Source organism: Oncorhynchus masou, chromosome 19, assembly GCF_036934945.1.
Source record: "Oncorhynchus masou masou isolate Uvic2021 chromosome 19, UVic_Omas_1.1, whole genome shotgun sequence".
Taxonomy (NCBI): Eukaryota; Metazoa; Chordata; class Actinopteri; order Salmoniformes; family Salmonidae; genus Oncorhynchus; species Oncorhynchus masou.
The window spans coordinates 4,270,313-4,293,480 of record NC_088230.1 but is presented as its reverse complement, the minus strand read 5'-3'; the positions used below and the strand labels follow the sequence as shown (position 1 = coordinate 4,293,480).

Sequence of the window (23,168 nt, the reverse complement as noted above, 5' to 3'; positions counted from 1 at the left end):
TACACCTCCTTCTACAAGGAGGATAGAGAGCATATACACCTCCTTCTACAAGGAGGATAGAGAGCATATACAACTCCTTCTACAAGGAGGATAGAGAGCATATACAACTCATTCTACAAGGAGGATAGAGAGCATATACACCTCCTTCTACAAGGAGGATAGAGAGCATATACACCTCCTTCTACAAGCAGGATCGAGAGCATATACACCTCCTTCGACAAGGAGGATAGAGAGCATATACACCTCATTCTACAAGGAGGATAGTGAGCATATACACCTCATTCTACAAGGAGGATAGTGAGCATATACACCTCATTCTACAAGGAGGATAGAGAGCATATACACCTCATTCTACAAGGAGGATAGAGAGCATATACACCTCCTTCTACAAGGAGGATAGAGAGCATATACACCTCCTTCTACAAGGAGGATAGAGAGCATATACACCTTCTACAAGGAGGATAGAGAGCATATACACCTCCTTCAACAAGGAGGATAGAGAGCATATACACCTCCTTCTACAAGGAGGATAGAGAGCATATACACCTCATTCTACAAGGAGGATAGAGAGCATATACACCTCATTCTACAAGGAGGATAGAGAGCATATACACCTCCTTCTACAAGGAGGATAGAGAGCATATACACCTTCTACAAGCAGGATCGAGAGCATATACACCTTCTACAAGCAGGATCGAAAGCATATACACCTCCTTCTACGAGGATAGAGAGCATATACACCTCATTCTACAAGCAAGATCGAGAGCATATACACCTCCTTCTACAAGGAGGATAGTGAGCATATACACCTCCTTCTACAAGGAGGATAGAGAGCATATACACCTTCTTCCTGCAAAGGCAGGAAGAAAACAAGAGTGTAAATCTATCCTTTATTTGTTTATTTGGATCCCCATTAGGTATTACATTACACTACTCTTCCTTGGGCCCACTATCAATATTTTTGTCTTCAGTTACAGAAGGGGCACATCTGTACTGAACCTTCCTCAATTTCTATTTTGCATCTCCACCCAAATACTGATCTTCAACTGTCATCAAAAAGTCACATTAGAAGATATCAATGTGTTTGTTGACCCTGTCATTTTACGCTAGCACTCCTTACATCGCTCTCGTAGATACGAGATCTCATAAATTACTCAACAGATTAGATAAAAGCAAGTTCATTCGGATCCTTAAATACAGTCTACCAAAATACTATAGAGCCTTGAAGATCTCATGTTAATCCCAACAGGAACTGAACTGCCCTAAACAACTCCCGGCTTGTTTGCTATTTTTCCATGCGGCGCAGCTAAGTGGTTTATTATTATTTATTCACATCAAACGTTCTGCCAGTTTCTGAGGGACTGGAGAACTTGCCCAGGCGAATGTGCCACCCTCACCCGCAAGCTCAGAGGAATCTAGTGGTGACAGGGCTCCAAGTGTGTGTGCGTTTGTGTGGTTGTGTGTTTGTGTGTAAGTGCTCAGCATGGCTACAGAGGGCCCTGCGTGGTGAGAGAGCCGAACCATCAAGGTTTACCCATAATCATTTGGAAAGGCACCCCTTGAGCCCCTGAATAGCCGCGGCGTGCCCAAATTCAACACGGAATAGTTTGGGCTGGAGCCCGCTCGCCGCGTTTTGCCCATGAACCCATAAACCACCTTTGCATTCACAAGATTCACAGCAGGGTTTCTGGGTTGTCTCGGTGATGTTTTCATTGGCTATATGTACAGTATACTGCTAAGGAAATGAACAACCAGTTCAATTCAAATGTAATGTTCCGGTCTGGATTTGGCTGGAAATAGATGTTCAATATTGTTAGTCCCCTCATCCCAACCAACTGCATGTCGAGTTCAGGTTCTGGGGTTTATTCAGGTGTTTTTGAATGTGATCAAACATAGCCGTAATCACAAACAGACTGTGGTCAACCCCTCATTGTGGGGAGGGGTCTCTTATTTTAGGGAAGGGTTTGATGACTGATGTCAGGGAGGAACTCCTTTTTGTGGTCAGTGCCAGGGGAGGGGAGGGAGCTGTGGGAGAGGCTCTTATTCATCCTATGGTCACTTCAAACCAAGGATGATAAATAATATATGTCTATAAAACCCTCTTGAAGTTGGGCTTTATACATTTCAACGCTAGACAGTCTGCAAACACAAACTTCCTATTCATCATATTCCTTTTAGTTTCAACAAATCACTCGTTTTATACTTCTTGACCTTTAACTTGTTTCCTGTTTGTTTCCTTGCAACTTTAAGGCTTTAAAAAAAGTGAAGAAAAAGGAAAAGATGACCCTGAAAGTGCAGCCCTGAGGTAGTTGAGGACACTACTGTCAGTTACAGTTATTTTCAAAATCGGATCACCGTGGTAACACCCCAGGTCAGGTTGTTTGTTGTCGCGGTGACACTTACAGCATGTGACAGGAAGTCCTGGGAGTGAACGATTCTTTTGACGATCTCGGCCCCGCTGCCATTGCCTAGGTGACCGGTGGACATGTTGTGGTGGGGGCAGTGCTTCAGGTTGTGGGCGCTCGCCACAATCTGACCCTGGATGGCTGCGCCAACTAGAGTACCCAGCACCTCCAGGGTCATACCTGCAATATAACACATGTATTGCAGTATTAAGTACTATCAAAACAGAATGACAGAATAGTGCCTGAATTTGATTAACAACGTACGGTCTGTTTAATAGTGACCTACGATAGGCTGTGGCTGAGTCTCTCTCCTTCTGGTCCGTACTGAGGAACATGGTGAGGGCAGAGTAAGGCACATGGAAACACTGGGAAACACAGAAGAAGCACAGAGGATATGATTAGATATAGGACAGAGTCCATATAATTTCCACTTTTTGGGGACATTTTATGCTCCACTTAAGACGATGATTCACTGCAAAATTAACTTTTAAGAGCCTTAAGTTTAAGCTACAAATATATATATATTTTGCATAGGCTGCGTCTCAATCCACCGCATCCGTTTATGCTGGCCTCCAGTGGTGGAAGGTAGGCGAGCTACAGGGGTGACGGTCAGACCATGAGATGTCCCGAAAATCAGTCTTCTCGTGAAAATGTCTGTAGCATCTGAACTGTTCAGGCAACAAACTAATATGACCCCACTATGGAAAGAGGAGATTCTCATGAACAGGGTGGTATTCTCCGTTTTGTGTCACATGACTCATTTAAAGGTAACTGGTACCGGTAAAAATTAAAGAGTAAATTATGGAGGTAGTTTTGTGCCAACTTAAAAAAGGGGTTAAATGTGTCCAAAAAACACAAATATTTCCTTTGCTTTCTCCGAGACATAGGAAAGACACTTCAAAACTTTATTCCTTAAGATAGATTTTCTTGACTGTCTGTTTTGCCACTTATGAATGTGCATTCCATGTGTTTCAATGGGCTATAGTACTAAAGGCCAAATTCAATATTTCATTATTTTTGTTTATTTATACAGGGGTCCTAAAATTCCTAATCAAATAGCTACATGATCCATGGTATGACCATCTTAAAAACAATTCCATATGTTAGCTTAGTAGAACCCCCCCCCCCCCCCCCCGTCTGTAAGCCTTAGCTCGCTGTTTTCCTCTCAAGCTGCCCAGTAGAACAGTCAGCAACTCTTCGCCTTCAACCCCAGCCTGTCTTCTCCTTTGTCATTTACACAACAGCTCAGTCAGCATTGTGGCCGAACAACTGACCGAGCATCTAAAGAGACGACAGAAATAAACACTGCCCTGAAAGACTGTCCCAGCCCTTCTCCTTCTCTTCGGGCTCAGGGCGGGATGGAGGGAAGGACGGATGGAGGGATGGCCAAGCATGTCATTTGTAGGGCCTTGTTGGGGAAAAAAACTAAATGTATAGAATCCAATTTGACCAGAGCTTTGCCTGAAGTAAAAGGATTGGTCATCAAATCATGACTGAATGATCACACTGGCCTGTTTTTTTTAATTGTTACTCCTGTAGGGCTTCAAAGTGATAGCAGCCGTTCGTTCTCAGTCTCTCACACACAAAGACAATGAAGTGAAGCTAAAAGTGGTAACCAGCATTTACCTATCCAGCGGTCTCTGGCAGGGCCGAGCATATACTTATCAAGTAATTAGTATGACATGTCATTATAGGCCATCGCAATGTGGCTGCAACATGCTCTTTAGCACATGTTAAAAAGATTAGAGAGAGCAGAGGAGAGAGTGAGAGAGAGAGAGAGAGAGAGAGAGAGAGAGAGAGAGAGAGAGAGAGAGAGAGAGAGAGAGAGAGACAGAGAGAGAGAGAGAGAGAGAGAGAGAGAGAGAGCGTGCAGAGAGAAAGAGAGAGAAGGAAAGGGTTTGAAGCTGTACCTTAGTAACAAAATAAACCTAAATAAACACACTTGTTTGAGGTGAACTATCAACAAGGTTTGGTTTTATGACACGTTGGCTCTGCTCACAATATTTTTGTGTTGGGTTTGGCAAGACATCTCTGCTTATCTGTATCTTTTCTGGCAAATAAAAAGCTGTATCCAGCAACAACGGTAGGTGTATACTATGAGTGCACAAAGTCCGTGTTGAATAGTGTTAGAGAGGATACTGTATCTGAGAACGAGGATGTGTAAATGGTTGTCCTTGTGGGCCAACACTTTTGTCCTAGGTAGCTGTCTGGTACTCACAGTGATGAGTGTCTGGTAGAGGCAGTAGAAGCCCAGGTACCAGATGAAACGTCCGCTTGTGAAGGGAGGAACAAACCAAAGGTAGAAGTAGGAGACCACCACAAACGGAGTACAGCCCACCATCCTACAGAGAGACAAAGGGAGGGCAGGGTTATTGTTCTTATTGCATATCGTAATGGCCATTGTTTGAGCAAACATTTGAGTCGAATTTGGTATCTTTTTTTATTTATTGTGAAACTTTGGTCACATTATAGGTTTGTGCAATTGATAAAGACATGATAATTTACAGTGCCTTGCAAAAGTATTCGTCCCCCTTGGCATTTTTCCTATTTTGTTGCATTACAACCTGCAATTTAAAGAGATTTTTTATTTGGATTGCATGTAATGGACATACACAAAATAGTCCAAATTGGGGAAGTGAAATGAAAAAAATGACTTGCTTTCAACACAGGTCAGGGACAAAGTAGTGGAGAAGTACAGATCAGGGTTGGGTTATAAAAAAATATCTGAAACTTTGAACATCCCACAGACCACCATTATATCCAATATTAAAAAATGGAAAGAATATGGCACCACAACAAACCTGCCAAGAGAGGGCCACCCACCAAAACTCACAGACCAGGCAAGGAGGGCATTAATCAGAGAGGCAACAAAAAGACCAAAGATAACCCTAAAGGAGCTGCAAAGCTCCACAACGGAGATTGGAGTATCTGTCCATAGGACCACTTTAAGCCGTACACTCCACATAGCTGGATTTTACGAGAGAGTGGCAAGATAAAAGCAATTGCTTAAAGAAAAAAATAAGCAAACACGTTTGGTGTTCGCCAAAAGGCATGTGGGAGACTCCCCAAACATATGGAACAAGGTACTCTGGTCAGATAAGACTACAATGTAGCTTTTTGGCCATCAGGGAAATTGCTATGTCTGGCGCAAACCCAACACCCCATCACCCCGAGAACATCATCCTCACAATGAAGCATGGTGGTGGCAGCATCATGCTGTGGGGATGTTTTTCATCGTCAGGGACTGGGAAACTGGTCAGAATAGAAGGAATGATGGATGGCGCTAAATACAGGGAAAGTCTTGAGGGAAACCTGTTTCAGTACTCCAGAGATTTGAGACTGGGATGGAGGTTCACCTTCCAGCAGGACAATGACCCTAAACATACTGCTAAAGCAACACTCAAGTGGTTTAAGGGGAAACATTTCAATGTCTTGGAATGGCTGTTTCAAAGCCCAGACCTCAATCAAATTGAGAATCTGTGGTATGCCTTAAGGATTGTACACCAGCGGAACCCATCCAACTTGAAGGAGCTAGAGCAGTTTTGCCTTGAAGAATGGGCAAAAATCCCAGTGGCTAGATGTGCCAAGCCTATAGAGACATACCCCAAGAGACTTGCAGCTGTAATTGCTGCAAAAGGAGGCTCTACAATGTATTGACTTTTGGGGGTGAATAGTTATGCATGCTCAAGTTTACTGTTGTTTTCTCGTTTCTTTTACAAGAACAAAATATTTTGCATCTTCAAAGTGGTAGGTAGGCATTGTTGTGTAAATCAAATGATACAAACCTACCAAAAATCTTTCCAATCTTTCTTTTTCATAATTCCAGGTTGTAAGGCAACAAAATAGGGAAAATGCCAAGGGGGTGAATACTTTCGCAAGCCACTGTACCTCAACAGGCTAGTTTACACAACTATGTATAAAAGCCTGTAAACCTGTTAGGCCAGTGATAGACTGATGGTGTGTGGGCTGTTTTGGGAGAGATGGATTGGGTGTTTGTGACTCTGAAGGTTTCCGTTCTGAGTTAGTGTGGCGGCACAGTGGGAGAACAGGAAGATGCACTATGCCACAGGATCGCTAACCCGCATGGTCATGAGCTTTATTCAGACACACACACACACACACACACACACACACACACACACACACAATAATTATTTTGCATTGTGCAATTTGGAGGATGTGGGGAGCTGTGTTGTCTATGTATAATTCATCCAGATACAACTGGTACATACTGTATCATTATGGGCTGTGTTTCACTGTGGAGAGAGAGAGAGAGAGACAGAGAGAGAGAGACAGAAAGAGAGACAGAGAGAGAAGGTTGTGGACTAGTGCACATTCCTCCAGTCATCAATGACTATCTCATCTATAACCACTGAGTTATACACAAATAGGCTCTAATTCTTTCGCACTAAAACAACATAGTCTAGGAGCCGAAGACGGACACCCAAAAATCTAAGCTATATCTTAGGTTAATCTGATAACATCTACTGAGTATCTGTATACTTAGGAAAACATCCTTATCATAAAGACTCAAGTCCAACCACTGCTCTGCAGCTGTAGTGTCAACTAAGTACATATAGTTAACACAACTAAGCAAGTTTTTGCTAGCTCAACCACATCCTCTATGCACCACTCCAAAATAGCCACAGTCGTGTTGTTTTGGTGACGACACCAAAACTTTTCCACAATGGTGTCACGTTCTGACCTTAGTTTCTTTGTTTTTGTCTTTGTTTTAGTATGGTCAGGGCGTGAGTTGGGGTGGGCAGTCTATGTTTGTTTTTGAGTTCGGCCTAGTATGGTTCTCAATCAGAGGCAGCTGTCAATTGTTGTCCCTAATTGAGAATCATACTTAGGTAGCCTGGGTTTCACTTTTGGTTTGTGGGTGTTTGTTTTCCGTGTGAGTGTTTGGTCCACACGGTACTGTTTCGGTGTTCGTTCGTTCACTTTATTGTTTTGTATTTCAGTGTTCAGTTCGTTTCATTAAATATTACATCATGAACACTTACCACACTGCACTTTGGTCCAATCCTTCTTCCACCTCTGAATGCCGTTAAAAATGGACCTGAACTCTAACCTTTGTCCTGATAGGACTCCAAGGTGTTTGACCCCCATCCACATACTAAACCCCACACCCTCTGCTCCAGGTGCCCTCACTCCAGATCCGTCCTGCCCTAGAATTCAGTTCAACTAATAATAGATAGAAAGTTAATTGCATGGATTTTTTCCCTATTAATAATGTAAAATTAGCAGCTGTACAGAAAGACTCATGTGACGGCCAAATTACAGAGGAGGAACTTATTGATGCAATTAAAGCTTTTAAGTCGGGGAAAACTCCAGGGCTGGATGGCATACCAGTTGAGGTATATCAAACCTTTTTAATGTACTCAAAGGTCCGTTTTAAGCATGTTTTAACCACTCCTATAAAAATGGTACATTATCAGATACTCAACAAGAAGGTATAATTTCATTATTACTGAAACAGGACACAAGTGTTAAATATATATATAAGATCCAGTTCATTTAAAGAATTGGAGACCACAACCCTAACCCTAACCCTAACCAATTGGAGACCACCACTAACCCTAACCCTAACCCTAACCCTAACCCTACACTTCAGTGTCGTGATTGTGATGCAAACATTATAGCAAAATGCATAGCGCACAAAATTAGAAAGGTATTGTTGGATTATTATTCATCCTTTTTTTACATGGACGATACATTGGAGATAATATAAGACAAGTACTGGAAACAATAGAACAATATGAAAAATCTGGGAAACTTGGCCTGGTATTCATTGCTGACATTGAAAAGGATTTTGATAAAGTACAACTGGAATGTATATATAAATGCCTGGAATATTTCAATTTTCGAGAATCTCTTATACAATGGGTTAAAGTTATGTATAATAACCCTAGGTGTAAAATATTAAATAATGGCTACTTCTCAGAAAGTATTAAACTGTCAAGAGGAGAAAAACAAGGTTGTCCCCTATCGGCATATCTAATTATTATGGCCATCGATATGTCAGCTATTAAAATCAGATCCAACAATAATATCAAGGGGCTGGAAATCCAGGGCCTAAAAAGAAAAGGTGTATGCTGATTATTCATTTAAATGCACAATTTGGATCCCTCCACAGCCTCATAGAGAACCTAGATACTTTTTCTAACCTCTCTGGATTGAAACCAAATTAGGCTAAGTGTACTAAATTACGTATTGGATCACTAAAAAAATATAACTTTTACATTACCATGTGGGGGTGCCACAGGGTTCAATTCTCGGGCCGACTCTTTTCTCTGTATATATCAATGATGTTGCTCTTGCTGCGGGCGATTCCCTGATCCACCTCTACGTAGACGACACCATTCTGTATACTTCCGGCCCGTCCTTGGACACTGTGCTATCTAACCTCCAAACGAGCTTCAATGCCATACTACACTCCTTCCGTGGCCTCCAACTGCTCTTAAATGCTAGTAAAACCAAATGCATGCTTTTCAACCGTTCGCTGCCTGCACCCGCACGCCCGACTAGCATCACCACCCTGGATGGTTCCGACCTAGAATATGTGGACATCTATAAGTACCTAGGTGTCTGGCTTGGCTGTAAACTCTCCAGTCTCCAGACTCATATCAAACATCTCCATTCTAAAATCAAATCTAGAGTCGGCTTTCTATTCCGCAACAAAGCCTCCTTCACTCACGCCGCCAAACTTACCCTAGTAAAACAGAATATCCTACCGATCCTCGACTTCGGCGATGTCATCTACAAAATAGCTTCCAACACTCTACTCAGCAAACTGGATGCAGTTTATCACAGTGCCATTCGCTTTGTTACTAAAGCACCTTATACAACCCACCACTGCGACCTGTATGCTCTAGTTGGCTGGCCCTCGCTACATATTCGTCGCCAGACCCACTGGCTCCAGGTCATCTACAAGTCCATGCTAGGTAAAGCTCCGCCTTATCTCAGTTCACTGGTCACGATGGCAACACCCACCCGTAGCACGCGCTCCAGCAGGTGTATCTCACTGATCATCCCTAAAGCCAACACCTCATTTGGCCGCCTTTCGTTCCAGTTCTCTGCTGCCTGTGACTGGAACGACTTGCAAAAATCGCTGAAGTTGGACTTTTATCTCCCTCACCAATTTCAAACATCTGCTATCTGAGCAGCGAACCAATCGCTTCAGCTGTACATAGTCTATCGGTCAATAGCCCACCCAATTTTACCTACCTCACCCCCATACTGTTTTTATTTATTTACTTTTCTGCTCTTTTGCACACCAATATCTCTACCTGTACATGACCATCCGATCATTTATCACTCCAGTAATTATTCGCTCATGTAAAATATACATTTACATTTTACATTTAAGTCATTTAGCAGACGCTCTTATCCAGAGCGACTTACAAATTGGTGAATTCACCTTCTGACATCCAGTGGAACAGCCACTTTAAAATAGTGCATCTAAATCATTTAAGGGGGGGGGGTGAGAAGGATTACTTATCCTATCCTTGGTATTCCTTGAAGAGGTGGGGTTTCAGGTGTCTCCGGAAGGTGGTGATTGACTCTGCTGTCCTGGCGTCGTGAGGGAGTTTGTTCCACCATTGGGGGGCCAGAGCAGCGAACAGTTTTGACTGGGCTGAGCGGGAACTGTACTTCCTCAGTGGTAGGGAGGCGAGCAGGCCAGAGGTGGATGAACGCAGTGCCCTTGTTTGGGTGTAGGGCCTGATATACTGTGTCATTAAAATGTATATAGGTTCAGAACTTTTGTGAAACAGCACAGTTGAAAGTATATGGAAATAGAAATCAAACTGGATGGTCTTCAGAGACAGAAGGGAGGGGGTTGAGGGTAGCTGAAGGCTGGGATTAAAAACAAACAAAAAATAACTATTGTAAAATACATTGTGCCTGTAAAATGTATATAGGACGTATAACCTGGAAGTAGAAGCCTAAGTGTTGTTGTCCTTTAGTTTACCTCAATTAGGGGAGGGGTGGTAGGGTTAGGGGAAAATAATAAAATATATTTTTTAAATATATAGACACAGTACCAGTCAAAAGTTTGGACACACCTACTCATTCCAGGGTTTTTCTTTATTTTACTATTTTCTACATTGTAGAAAATATTTATCTGCAATATTAAAGCTGATCTATCCACCCAAAAACAAAAACAGATAGAAAGAGGGATTAATAGAGAAAGCGAGAGATAGAGAACTGAGGGAAAGCAGGAGAACGAGGTAGAGAGGGGACAGAGAGAAAAAGAGAGAAAGAGGTAGAGAGAGGTGAGTTCTGGTACAGTCCAGCTCTCCCTGTGACACAGAGGCCTGTCCTTAGTGATTGTTCAGCCACACAAAGAGAGTGACAGGGCTGCCTAGCACTGGGGCTGGGGCTGGGGTTGGGCCTGCTGCTGTATAGGCTGGTCATGGGAGGGTTGAAAAGGCACAGTGACTGAATGGAACAGTTATAATGTTAGAATAGACTGTTAGAATGTTCTGTAAAATGGCTCACAGGATGGGTAGTAAGATAATCCAATGGGAGTTTTTTAAAAAGGGAAGTAGGGCAAAACACATGCACCCAGGCAGACACAGAGAGACTGAGACCAAAGCAAGAAGGGGATTTCAGCTCCATCACACTCTCAGAAATGGTGAGTGAAATGTCCCAGTTTTATCTAAACGTTCCTCTCTGTTGGCATGGCGGGCTCTAACATAAACACAGTAGTACCCAGGGGTGCCAACCGGGCACAGTCATAAACCGCTCAGGACACACACACACAACCGGGTACAGCCCCGGTGTTCTGCCACAAACTGCTCAGGACATAGATACTGATCCCTTCCTGTCTGTCTGATGATGTCACAGCCCAGGTCCAGGGGACTTCCTGTCTGACAGTTAGAGGGGCATTCCCTCAGGAGTTAACTAGAGGGAGGGTCTGGCTTTCTCACGGTGCTGATGATCATCATACACACACAAACGGGCATGGCCCCAGCGTTCTGCCACAAAAACACTCAGGACACACAGACACACATACAGTGGTAATCTAATCAGTAATGCTGTGATCTAGTATCTCTCCAGCCTGTCAGCTTGTCAGTAATCTATGCCTTGTAAAGCTTATACAGCACTACCTCAGTCACATCAGAATCAGCACTAATTACTCAACCAGTACTTCTTGTAAGTGAGTCGTGTCAAGCCAGTAAGTTTACACAGCTTTGAGCTGACACACACACACTTTAGAGCTGACACCTAGGGTTACGGTTAAGTTTGATGTGGTGCTTTTGGTAAACACTCTCTGCAGGTCTACAGTTATAAGGGTACAGCTGTGGATTACAAATATCAAATGAAAATGTATTCGTCACATGCACTGAATGCAACAGGACTTAACCGTGAAATGCTTCCCAACGATGCAGAGTTAAATAATAACAGAAGAAGAATAAAATACATGTACAGTGGCAAGAAAAAGTATGTGAACCCTTTGGAAATACCTGGAGTCCTGCATAAATTGGTCATACAATTTGATCTGATCTTCATCTAGGTCACAACAATAGACAAACAGTCTGCTTAAACCAATAACACACAAACAATTATACATTTTCATGTCTTTATTGAACACAACATGTAAACATTCACAGTGCAGGGTGGAAAAGGTATGTGAACCCTTGGATTTAATAACTGGTTGACCCTCCTTTGGCAGCAATAACCTCAACCAAACATTTTCTGTAGTTCCGGATCAGACCAGCACAACGGTCAGGAGAAATTTTGGGCCATTCCTCTTTACAAAACTGTTTCAGTTCAGCAATATTCTTGGGATGTCTGGTGTGAACCGCTCTGATGCCACAGCATCTCAAATCAGGTTGAGGTCAGGACTCTGACTGGGCCACTACAGAAGGCGTATTTTCTTCTGTTCGAGCCATTGTGTTGTTGATTTACCTCTGTATTTTGGGTTGTTGTCCTGTTGCATCACCTAACTTCTGTTGACCTTCAATTGGCGGACAGATAGCCTAACATTCTCCTGCAAAATGCCTCGATAAACGTGGGAATTCATTTTTCCGTAGATGATAGCAAGCTGTCCAGGCCCTGAGGCAGCAAAGCAGCCCCAAACCATGATGCTCCCTCCACCAGACTTTACAGTTGGGATGAGGTTGTGATGTTGGTGTGCTGTGCCTTTTTTTCTCCACACATATTGTTGTGTGTTCCTTCCAAACAAATCAACTGTAGTTTTATCTGTCCACAGAATATTTTGCCAGTAGCGCTGTGGAACATCCAGGTGCTCTTTTGCGAGCTTCAGACGTGCAGCAATGGGGTTTTTTGGACAGCAGTGGCTTCTTCCGTGGTGTCATCTCATGAACACCATTCTTGTTTAGTGTTTTACATATTGTAGACTCATCAACAGAGATGTTAGCATGTTCCAGAGATTTCTGTATGTCTTTAGCTGACACTCCAGGATTCTTCTTAACCTCATTGAGCATTCTGCGCTGTGCTCTTGCAGTCATCTTTGCAGGACAGTCACTCCTAGGGAGAGTTGCAACAGTGCTGATATTTCTCAATTTATAGACAATTTGTCTTACCGTTGACTGACTATTAGAGATTATTTTGTAACCCTTTCCAGCTTTATGCAAGGCAATAATTCTTAATCTTAGGTCTTCTGAGATCTCTTTTGTTTGAAGCATGGTTCACATCAGGCAATGCTTCTTGTGAATAGCAAGAATAGGATCGGCGATGGCTAGAAGGCCGGTGACGTCGACCACCCAACGCCGCCCGAACAAGGAGAGGGACCGACTTCGGAGGAAGTCGCGACACCTCGGGGTTCACATACGTTTTCCAACCTACACTGTTTAAATGATGTCTTCAATATGGACAAGAAAAACACAATCATTTGTGTGTTATTAGTTTCAGCACACTATATGTCTATTGTTGTGACTTAGATGAAGATCAGATCAAATTTTATGACCAATTTATTCAGAAATCCAGGTATTTCCAAAGGGTTCACATACTTTTTCTTGCCACTGTATATACAGGGAGTAACAGTACAGAGACGATGTGCAGGGGTACAAGGTATTTGAGGTAGATATGTAATGAAGGCAGGGTGAAGTGATAGATAATAGATAATAATAACACTAAAAATTTACTAGGCATCAGGATATATAATAATAAGAGTAAGAATAAAGAACAGATGAGTGTGCAAGTGTGTGTGTTTATGTGTCTGTCTCTCTGCGTGCGTGAGTGTGCGTGTGTGTGTGTGTGTGTGTGTGTGTGTGTGTGTGTGTGTGTGTGTGTGTGTGTGTGTGTGTGTGTGTGTGTGTGTGTGTGTGTGTGTGTGTGTGTATATTGTCTGTGAATGTGTGTGGGTCGTGTGAGAGTGTCAGTGTAGTGTGTGTGAATGTGTATATACTGTATAGTATTGTGCGTGTGTGCAAAACCGGTGTAAGATAGGGTCAGTGGAGATAGTCTGGGTAACCATTAATGAACTATTAAGCAAACATATGACATAGGGGGGTAGAAGCTGTTTCGCAGCCTGCTGGTCAGAGAGCCGACGCTCCGGTACCGTTTGCCGGAGGGTGGCAGAGTAAACAGTCTATGGCTTGGGTGCTGGAGTCTTTGGCAATTTTTTTAGGCCTTCCTTTGACACCACCTGATATAGAGATCAAGGATGACAGGGAGCTCGGCCCCAGTGTTGTACTGAGCTGTCTGCACCACCCTCTGTAGCGGTCGAGGGTGGTGCATTTGCCATACCAAGTGGTGATGCAGCCAGTCAAGATGCTCTCGATGGTGCAGCTGTCGAACGTTTTGAGGATCCAAGGGCCCATGCAAAATCTGTTCAACCTCCTGAGGGGGAAGAAGCGCTTTCATTTCTTCACGACTGTGCGGGTGTGAGTTGACCATGTAAAGTCCCTAGTGAAATGGAACCTGAAGCTCTCGACCGGCTCCACTGCAGCCTTGTCGATATGGATGTGGGCGGGCGCTCCACTCTTTCTACTGTAGTCCACAATCAGGTCTTTGGTCTTAGGAAAAGGTTGTTGTCATGGCACAACACTGCCAACTTTATGACCTCCACCCAGTAGGCTGTCTCATTGCCGCAAATTAACAGCCCTACCACCGTCATGTCGTCAGCAGACTTGATGATGGTGTTGGAGTCTTGCGTGGCCACGCACCCGTGAGTGAACAGGGAGTACAGGAGGGGACTAAGCACACAACCTGAGGGACGGCGTGGTGGGGGGGAGGTTTGCCTACCCTCACCACCTGGGGCCATCCCGTCAGGAAGTCCCGGATCCAGTTACAGTGGGAGGTGTTCAGTCCCAGGGTCCCCAGCTTGGAGGGGACTATGATGTTGAAATCTGAGCTGTAGTCAATGAACAGCATTCTCATAGGATGATGGTGTTGATGTCTGTCATGACCATCCAGCACTTCCTAATTATAGATGTGAGTGCTACAGGGCGATAGTCATTTAGAAAGGTTACCTTGAAGCTCTTAGGAACAGGGACAATGGTGGTCAGTTGGGATTACATACTGGGACGAGGATAGATTGAAAATGTCAGTGAAGACACTTGCCAGCTGGTCTGGGCATGCATTGAGAACTTGCCCTGGTATTCCATCTGGCCCGGTGGACCTTGCGAGTGTTAAAATGTTTAAAACTTTTACTCACGTCAGCCATGGGGAAAAGCTTTAGTATAATTCAATAGAGTCCAAATGTGAAGCCTAGCATTTATAGGTAGCATTTCTCAGGGTGTATATAAACACTAAGATCTGTGGACCTCTGGAGCTGCTCTGCTGTTTTTTTCCCTTGGGAAACCAGGTGTGTGCACTCTGTGCAATCAGTGATTGATGTGTGTATGGCCTCACCAGGGCATGAGTCTGCCTATCCTGGTCCACTTGCTCTTGGTGATGAAGAAGCCGACAACAGGGTCGGTCATGGCTCCCCATGCCTTCCCTATGAACAGAACCATGGAGGCCTGGAACGGGTTGATCTGAGGAGGAGTTAACAGAGGAATGAAGTTAGAAGACACAGAAAGGAGGGAAAGAAGGAAAAAGCTGGAGAGAGAGAGAGAGAGAGAGAGAGGTGGAAAGAGAGAGAGAGAGAGAGAGAGAGAGAAAATAGGAAGAGAAAAAGAGAGTGACACAAAGATTTGCTACCTGGGCGACATCCAGCAGGTAGATTTGGAGGAAGAATGCCGTAGCACTGCCGGCCACCTGATTGGGTGCTCCTCCGATGGCGAAACACAGTTTACTGCAGAAAGACAGCCTCTGGTCCAGCACAGTCTACGGACGGGCAGAAAAAATATCTGAGTTACAAGTCAGTTAGGCCTATCACTCGCACATTTCATGGAGCTGCATTATCTGAGAAATAGTCAAATAAATTATATGCAAAGCCGATGAGATACAGTTGACTACTCCGCCTTTCTTTACCGTGTAAAGAAAATAATTGTGTTTGTTAGCCATGGCTATGTAGCCTAAATATTAGCCTCAGATAAGATACAAGCAGGAAACACATCTGAAGGTGGAAGCTATCTTTGTGAATAAGGAATACAGATTTTGTAGCAGAGTGAGTCTGTGACAGCAGGGCGCTGGATTTGTGGCGTCCCCAAAACATTCAGAACCACAGAACTGGAGATAAAATTCCATCTTTAAAAATAGAAATAGATTGTCCACTGTGATGTCAGAGACATCACTGAGCACCACTCACATAAAGGTCGATACAGAAGTATGACCTTATGTCATAGACCATGACTAACTTCCTTGTCCAAATAGTATATGAAATATATGTCCAAATAGTATATGAAATATATGTCCAAATAGTATATAAAATATATGTCCAAATATGACTTGCAACATTGTTTAGTGAAGCACTATCCATGAGATGGAAAGGGTAATACTTTATTTGGATAGTCCCAAGTAGATGGTTTGTTGACGTTCAGTAGATGTTCAATAACTGTCAACACCATTTCAACTAACTATCGAGAGATGTTTCCATCCTTACACATGAAATAGCAGAAAAACCACCAGGCTCCTGGACAGCCCAATATTTACGACCGTTATGAACATCTCGGAGACAGACACGGAAACACACACGGCACGGACCAAAATACAGCAGCTTCTGATTCAATGTCTTTCCTTCTGTCTCTCTCTCCCTCTATATGTACGTACAGTAGGTACATATCTTTCTCTCGCGCTCTCGCAATACAATTTCAATCATTTACATTTAAGGGATTTATTGCCATGGAAAACATATGGTAACATCGCCAAAGCAAGTGAACTCTCTCTCTCTCTCACTCTCACTCTCATTCTCACTCTCTCTTTTCTCTTCCCCCATCTCTCTCTCACTCTCACTCTCTCTCTCTCAGTCTCACTCTCCTTTCTCTTCCCCCATCTCTCTCTCTCTCTCTCTCTCTCTCCTTTGTTGTTTCCATACATTACAGTTATGGGCGGGTTACCTCGCTGCCCACAGCTGTAGGACTTTCAGGCTTTATGAAAGAAAGATATCACCAAAACAACTACAGACCAACCACAGAGTCCAAAGCCCTTCAACACACTGTCATTATCTGGCTGACTTTATTTTATCTTCTTTCGTCTCCTCAAGAAAACATTGATGGTTTCTAGAATGAAAATTCTAGAAGGGAGCTGTGTAATTATTTAAAACACAGCAAGACAAGTGGGTTATGAGTAAGGAAAGAGTAGCATGTGGATTAACTTCAAAACTCTCAGTCTCTACTTAGTCTCTACCCCCTCCACTCATCCTCACTGCAGTTAGCTCTAAATGGGAAGACAAGACAAGTCTTTGGTTTCTACGGAAAATACTGGTTAACTGATGAAGGGTCTTAATATCCCAATGGTCTGTGCCAGATCAGTGACGTCTTGGTTCAACATCAAGTGTGTCTATGACTTTGACCCTCATCTGCAATACAGCTACGTAGTTGGTCTCGCTGTCACTGTTTGTATCCCCATAACATACTCCACACTGTAATAGGGACAGCCAAAGAACCCTTTTTGGTTCTAGTTAGCATCTTCTTTTCTAAGAGTGTACTGTAAAGAGGTCATATCGTTTTAGGCTCTCTCTTTGTACAAGAAGGTTAAATAGTCCACAGGTCATCAAACAAGGATTTATCTGTCTTCACTTCATACCAGATAGTCAGGGCCTTATAGCATTCATTAGTGGCGCTTGCCGAGCTGTACACACAGAGACACAGAGAGAGTCTGACTACACTCTTATTTACTGAGGTCTTATGACTGAAGATGTAAACAGGATATCCCTCCCCTGTCTGAACACACGTTATCTAGCTTCCTATAACTGCATAAACACACACACACACACACACACACACACACACACACACACACACACACACAAGCACCTCAGAGAGAACAGACCATCAGCCTACTGTGGCCCTGGGAAAATGGGGCAAATTCCCAAAGTAAATGACTTTGTTAATGATGATGAAGTGGGGGAAAAAGCGACTCTGGCTACGTGCCTTTATGTTTTTAAAGAGGATCTTAGTTATTAGCTGACTGTGACGCACACAGAGGATGAGTAGGGAATAGTGAATATGTTTGATTGCTTTTCCCGCTTCTGTCAGCATTCACAGATTGAGTGTGTGTACTGTATGCGTGTGATAGATAAAGCTGGTTGTATAAAGAAATAAAGCTGGTTTAGAGCTTTACATAAAGGTTCACAGGCAGTAGAATTTACTCATACAATTTGACATTGGACTTAAAAGGCAGATTTTATGGTTGGTGTGTGTGTGTGTGTGTGTGTGTGTGTGTGTGTGTGTGTGTGTGTGTGTGTGTGTGTGTGTGTGTGTGTGTGTGTGTGTGTGTGTGTGTGTGTGTGTGTGTGTGTGTGTGTGTGTTAGGATGGAACCAGAGTGTGAAGTTCTGGCCTCTGTGATGCCAAGGGATTGGACACAGACTTGGCATACAGAATTTAACTCACAAGGATTACAACATGTAACATACTTATTCTGAAAGCACTTAAACATAGTAATAGAGAAGTCAAACAAGTCCCTCTCCTCTCCTGTCTGGAGCTGTCAGCTGTGTTCTGGTGATTGACCACCAGAGGGCCTGGCTGAAGCTGAGGGACTCACTGTGACAGGTGACTCGTTAGGGCAGGGATCATCAACTAGAAATAATTACAAATAATTTGTTTAACTGCAAATTGACCGTGAGAAGCCCAAACAGATATAATATTTGACAAAAAAAAACAATACTTTCAAACCTTGCTAACATTTGTTTACGATTACACATCTCTCTATTATGTGTGGGAATACTTTGGAACAGATTCCCCAAATTTTTATCACTTGGAGCTCATTTGCTGGTGTTTGTACAGTCTTTAATGTCCAACAACAAAAGAATCACCTGTGGGCCGCCATTTGGGGAACCCTGCATTAGGGGCTTTATTCTCCTCTGTTTCAGCCTCTGCTTTAGCTGCTTTAGCATGTATAATTCACCCAGGTCACACACATATCATTCATAAGGGCCATGCTGTACACACACAGCTCCTCCACACTCACATGAACACACACACACAGCTCAAGGTCACGCTGCATCCATTCTTTCAGAAAAACGATGTGAATATTACATCACTTTTCTTCAATGGCTATTCACTGAATTAGGACAGCATTAAACACATTGCTGAGCAATAAGTGCAGCCAGACAATATTGAATTTCCAGCAGTGAATAAGCCAGTGTGAATCTAAACATAGAAGACGATGTAGAGTACTTATTTTTGTCTGTATCAATGCACTGGGGGTATAATGAAACACAATAGGCTACATCTGTATTATAATGAACTGGTGGTATAGTAAAATAAAGGTTTGGCTCCTCGTCTGTCATTGCCTTCCGCCCCTGGGCATGTGTGCTGGAATACCATCAATAAGTAAGCATTCCATTTACTCACACGAGTACACGGCTTCACATATGTTCACTGGCACACACACACACACACACACACTGCATTCTTTCACAGGAATGTCTCTTTCTGACATTCAGGCAGTCTTACTGGTACCCAAAAAGCACTCAGGGTGAACTTACACCAATATCATCCATCCAACAGAGAGAGAAACATCCTCTGTGTCTGGCCCTAAGCTGTAAGTAGTATTATCACAATCCAACTGATGTTCAATGTAATTAACTAACTCCCTGCCCTCAATCTCTCAAATATCCAGGCATTGTATAACAGCACGCCAGAAAGCCAAACCAAAAGTACATGAATGTCCCCTGAGATGTCAGTCCAGGGGTAAACTAGCCAACTGATTCACTAAATGAAAGCATTGTATCCTTACCTGGTGGGGGGGCTTGTTGAAAGTTGGCTCTGGGGGCTTGAAGAGTTTTCCTGCTGGGGTATGGGGTACCCTCTCTCCCTTCGCCATGGCTGGCTCCTGAGCGTGCCTGAGCGTTTGTATTTGAATGTGTGTCTCTCTGAGTCTGAAAGTGTGTGTGTCTGTGTGTCTCTGAATGTGAGTGTAAGTATGTGTGTGTGTGACTCTAAGTGACGCCCGGGGATGAGCTGGTGTTCCTGTGTGTGTTCGGGAGGACGTGAGGCTGCTCAATTCTGCTGCCACTCACATGCTGCCCTGTGTTCAGTGCTCAGGGGCTGGAACTGAGCCAGAGAGGGAAGGGCATTTAGGCAGGCAGAACCCACACATACTGTAAACACACACATAACCATCCCCTTCACACTCAGATCTCCCCTATTTTTCACCCTGATCTCTATTTCACATGTATTTATGTCAGCCAGCAACGCTGCATCACATTAATACATCTAATTAAGAGATGCTATGTCTTCATGTATCACTATTAAGATAGGATAAAGAAAGTGTGACACCCTATATTGGTAGGCAAAACACATGGAAATATGCTTGCAAATATTCTGTATTTTTGTTTATGAGCGAGGCTATCTCAGAATCAGAATCACCATTATTCACCAAATACATTTGCATGTACCAGGAATTTGACGTGGTGAAATGGTGCTGCCACAAACAGAATCTACAGAATCTACCTAACACATATAACAAACAATCATTTATTTTACTATATCATAGCAGTTTTGCCAAAAGTGAACACATCACTTACAACCTCAAATCTCGGTCATTATCTCAATCACGTCCCAGGTAAACAATAAGCAAGAACACAATAATAGAAAGAGAGGTCTGCATTGGCCTTACCTGAGTGATGCTGAGACAAGAGAAGAGTAGAGGCACTCAGTGGATCGCAGGCTCAGAGAGATACAGGGAGAGAGTCGCACGCAGGCAGATTCCAGCAGTAGAGCAGAAGGAGACTGCGGTGTTTGACAGACAGTGCTGTTCCACTTCATTCACCGAGTCTCACAGCGGGACATGCTCCTCCAGTGGTCAACAGTGGTAGCACAATCACAGGAGGCGATAATAACATTGACATTATAGTCATTACAGGGTTATAATAACATACAGTACCACTTACTCATTCAAGGGTTTTTATTTATTCTCAATATTTTCTACATTGTAGAATAATAATGAAGACATCAAAACTATGAAATAACACATATGGAATCATGTAGTAACCAATAAAGTGTTAAACAAATCAAAATATACTTTCTATTTTAGATTCTTCAAAGAAGCCACCCTTTGCCTTGATGGCAGCTTTCCACACTCTTGGCATTCTCTCAACCAGCTTCATCAGGTAGTCACCTGGAATGCTTTTCCAAAAGTCTTGAAGGAGTTCCCCACATATGCTGAGCACTTGTTGGCTGCTTTTCCTTCACTCTGTGGTCCAACTCATCCTAAACCATCTCAATTGGGTTGAAGTCGGGTGATTGTGAAGGCCAGGTCATCTGATGCAGCACTCCATCAGTCTCTTTCTTGGTCAAGTAGCCCTTACACAGCCTGGAGCTGTGTTTTGTGTCATTTTCCTATTGAAAAAAAATAATAATAGTTGCACTAAGCGCAAACCAGATAGGATGGCGTATCGCTGTAGAATGCTGTGGTAGCCATGCTGGTTAATTAAGTGTGCCTTGAATTCTAAATAAATCCCAACAGTGTCACCAGCAAAGAACTCCCACACCATCACACCGCCTCCATGCTTCACGGTGGGAACCACACATGCGGAGATCATCCGTTCACCTACTCTGCGTCTCACAAAGACACAGCGGGTTGGAACCAAAAATCTCAAATTTGGACTCATCAGACTAAAGGACAGATTTCCACCTGTCTAATGTCCATTGCACGTGTTTCTTGGCCCAAGCAAGTCTCTTCTTCTTATTGGTGTCCTTTAGTAGTGGTTTCCTCGCAGCAATTCTACCATGAAGGCCTAATTCACGCAGCCTCCTCTGAACAGTTGATGTTGAGATGTGTCTGTTACTTGAACTCTGTGAAGTGTTTATTTGGGCTGCAATGTGAGGTGCAGTTAATTGCAGATTTCTGAGGCTGGTAACTCTAATGAACTTATCCTCTGCGGCAGAGGTAATTCTGGGTCTTCCTTTCCTGTGGCGGTCCTCATGAGAAGCAGTTTCATCATAGCGATTGATGGTTTTCACGACTGCACTTGAAGAAACTTCCAAAGTTTTCAAAATGTTCCTCATTGACTGACCTTAATGTCTTAAGGTAGTGATGGACCGTAATTTCTCTTTACTTATTTTAGCTGTTCTTGACATAATATGGACTTGGTATTTTACCAAATAGGGCTATCTTCTGTATACCACCCCTACATTGTCACAACACAACTGATTGGCTCAAATGCATTAAGAAGGAAAGAAATTCCACAAATTAACTTTCAACAAGGTACACCTTTTAATTTAAATGCATTCCAGGTGACTACTTCATGAAGCTGGTTGAGAAAATGCCAAGAGTGTGAAAAGCTGTCATCAAGCCAAAGGGTCACTAGTTTGAAGAATCTCAAATATATGTTGATTTGCTTAACACTGCCAAGCCCTGACCATAGAGGGCCCTCAGTTTTCTATGGTGTTTAGGTCAGAGAGTGACTGGGGAGGTTATCTAGTTTATAGATTTCTAGGCTGGTGGTTTGTGTGGTTCCCAATTAGAGGCAGCTGGTAATCGTTGCCTCTAATTGGGAATCATATTTAGGTAGGCCTTTCCCCACCTGCATTTGTGGAATATTGTTTGTGTTACTGTGTTTGAGCACGACGTTGTCGTCACGGTCTTTAAGTTTTGTTTCACTTTGTAATTAAGGATGTGGAACTCAATTCACTCTGCGCCTTGGTCTGCTCATTTCCAAAATCGTTACAAACACCATTTTTCGTTACTACATGATTCCATGTGTTATTTCATAGTTTTGATATCACTTATTTTACAATGCAGAAAAACGTAAAATAAAGAAAAGCCCTGGAACGAGCAGGTGTGTCCAAACTTTTTACAGGTACTGTAGGTAGGCTAATGTAATGAAGCAGAGGTTGTTTGGGCATATTCTAATTATCAGCCACCTTGAAAAATTATGCTCTTAAGATGATCAATAAACATTATTTGACCTTAAAGGCAGTGTAACTTCAGCCTACAGTATGTTTAAAACAAGTTCTAATTTCAATCTACAGATTTGAGCAAAAATCAGTCTGCAGTGGTCACAATTATGAGATCTGAGAAAAAAACTATGGTATCAGACTTCTCGTTCTCTCTACCTCTCTCCCTGATAAGAGAGCAGCGCAGCCTCTCAAACAGACACACACTTTTTCATTCTGCTATCTCAATGACAGACTATGTGATTAATGCACATGTGCTGTCTGGTGACATTGTTGTCTGGTGACATTGTTGATATAACTTTCCAGCTATCATAATAGGTTACTTTTCCCCACAGTGA

The 23,168-nt window shown here is 43.0% G+C and overlaps 1 protein-coding gene across 1 annotated transcript in view; it reads right to left on the bottom strand.

Annotated features, from left to right (window-relative positions):
- mfsd2b (MFSD2 lysolipid transporter B, sphingolipid) overlaps nucleotides 1-20,677 on the bottom strand; it is a 43,789-nt gene extending 23,112 nt beyond the window's left edge. The window contains exons 1-7 of the mRNA XM_064924800.1: nucleotides 20,549-20,677; nucleotides 19,667-19,983; nucleotides 15,525-15,650; nucleotides 15,234-15,358; nucleotides 4,624-4,747; nucleotides 2,692-2,770; nucleotides 2,404-2,585 (exon numbers count right to left, since the gene is read on the bottom strand). Of these exons, the coding sequence (XP_064780872.1) occupies nucleotides 2,404-2,585; nucleotides 2,692-2,770; nucleotides 4,624-4,747; nucleotides 15,234-15,358; nucleotides 15,525-15,650; nucleotides 19,667-19,753 (723 nt within the window). The 5' untranslated portion in view covers nucleotides 19,754-19,983; nucleotides 20,549-20,677. The remainder of the gene's footprint in view (nucleotides 1-2,403; nucleotides 2,586-2,691; nucleotides 2,771-4,623; nucleotides 4,748-15,233; nucleotides 15,359-15,524; nucleotides 15,651-19,666; nucleotides 19,984-20,548) is intronic.
- Nucleotides 20,678-23,168: the final 2,491 nt, after the last annotated feature.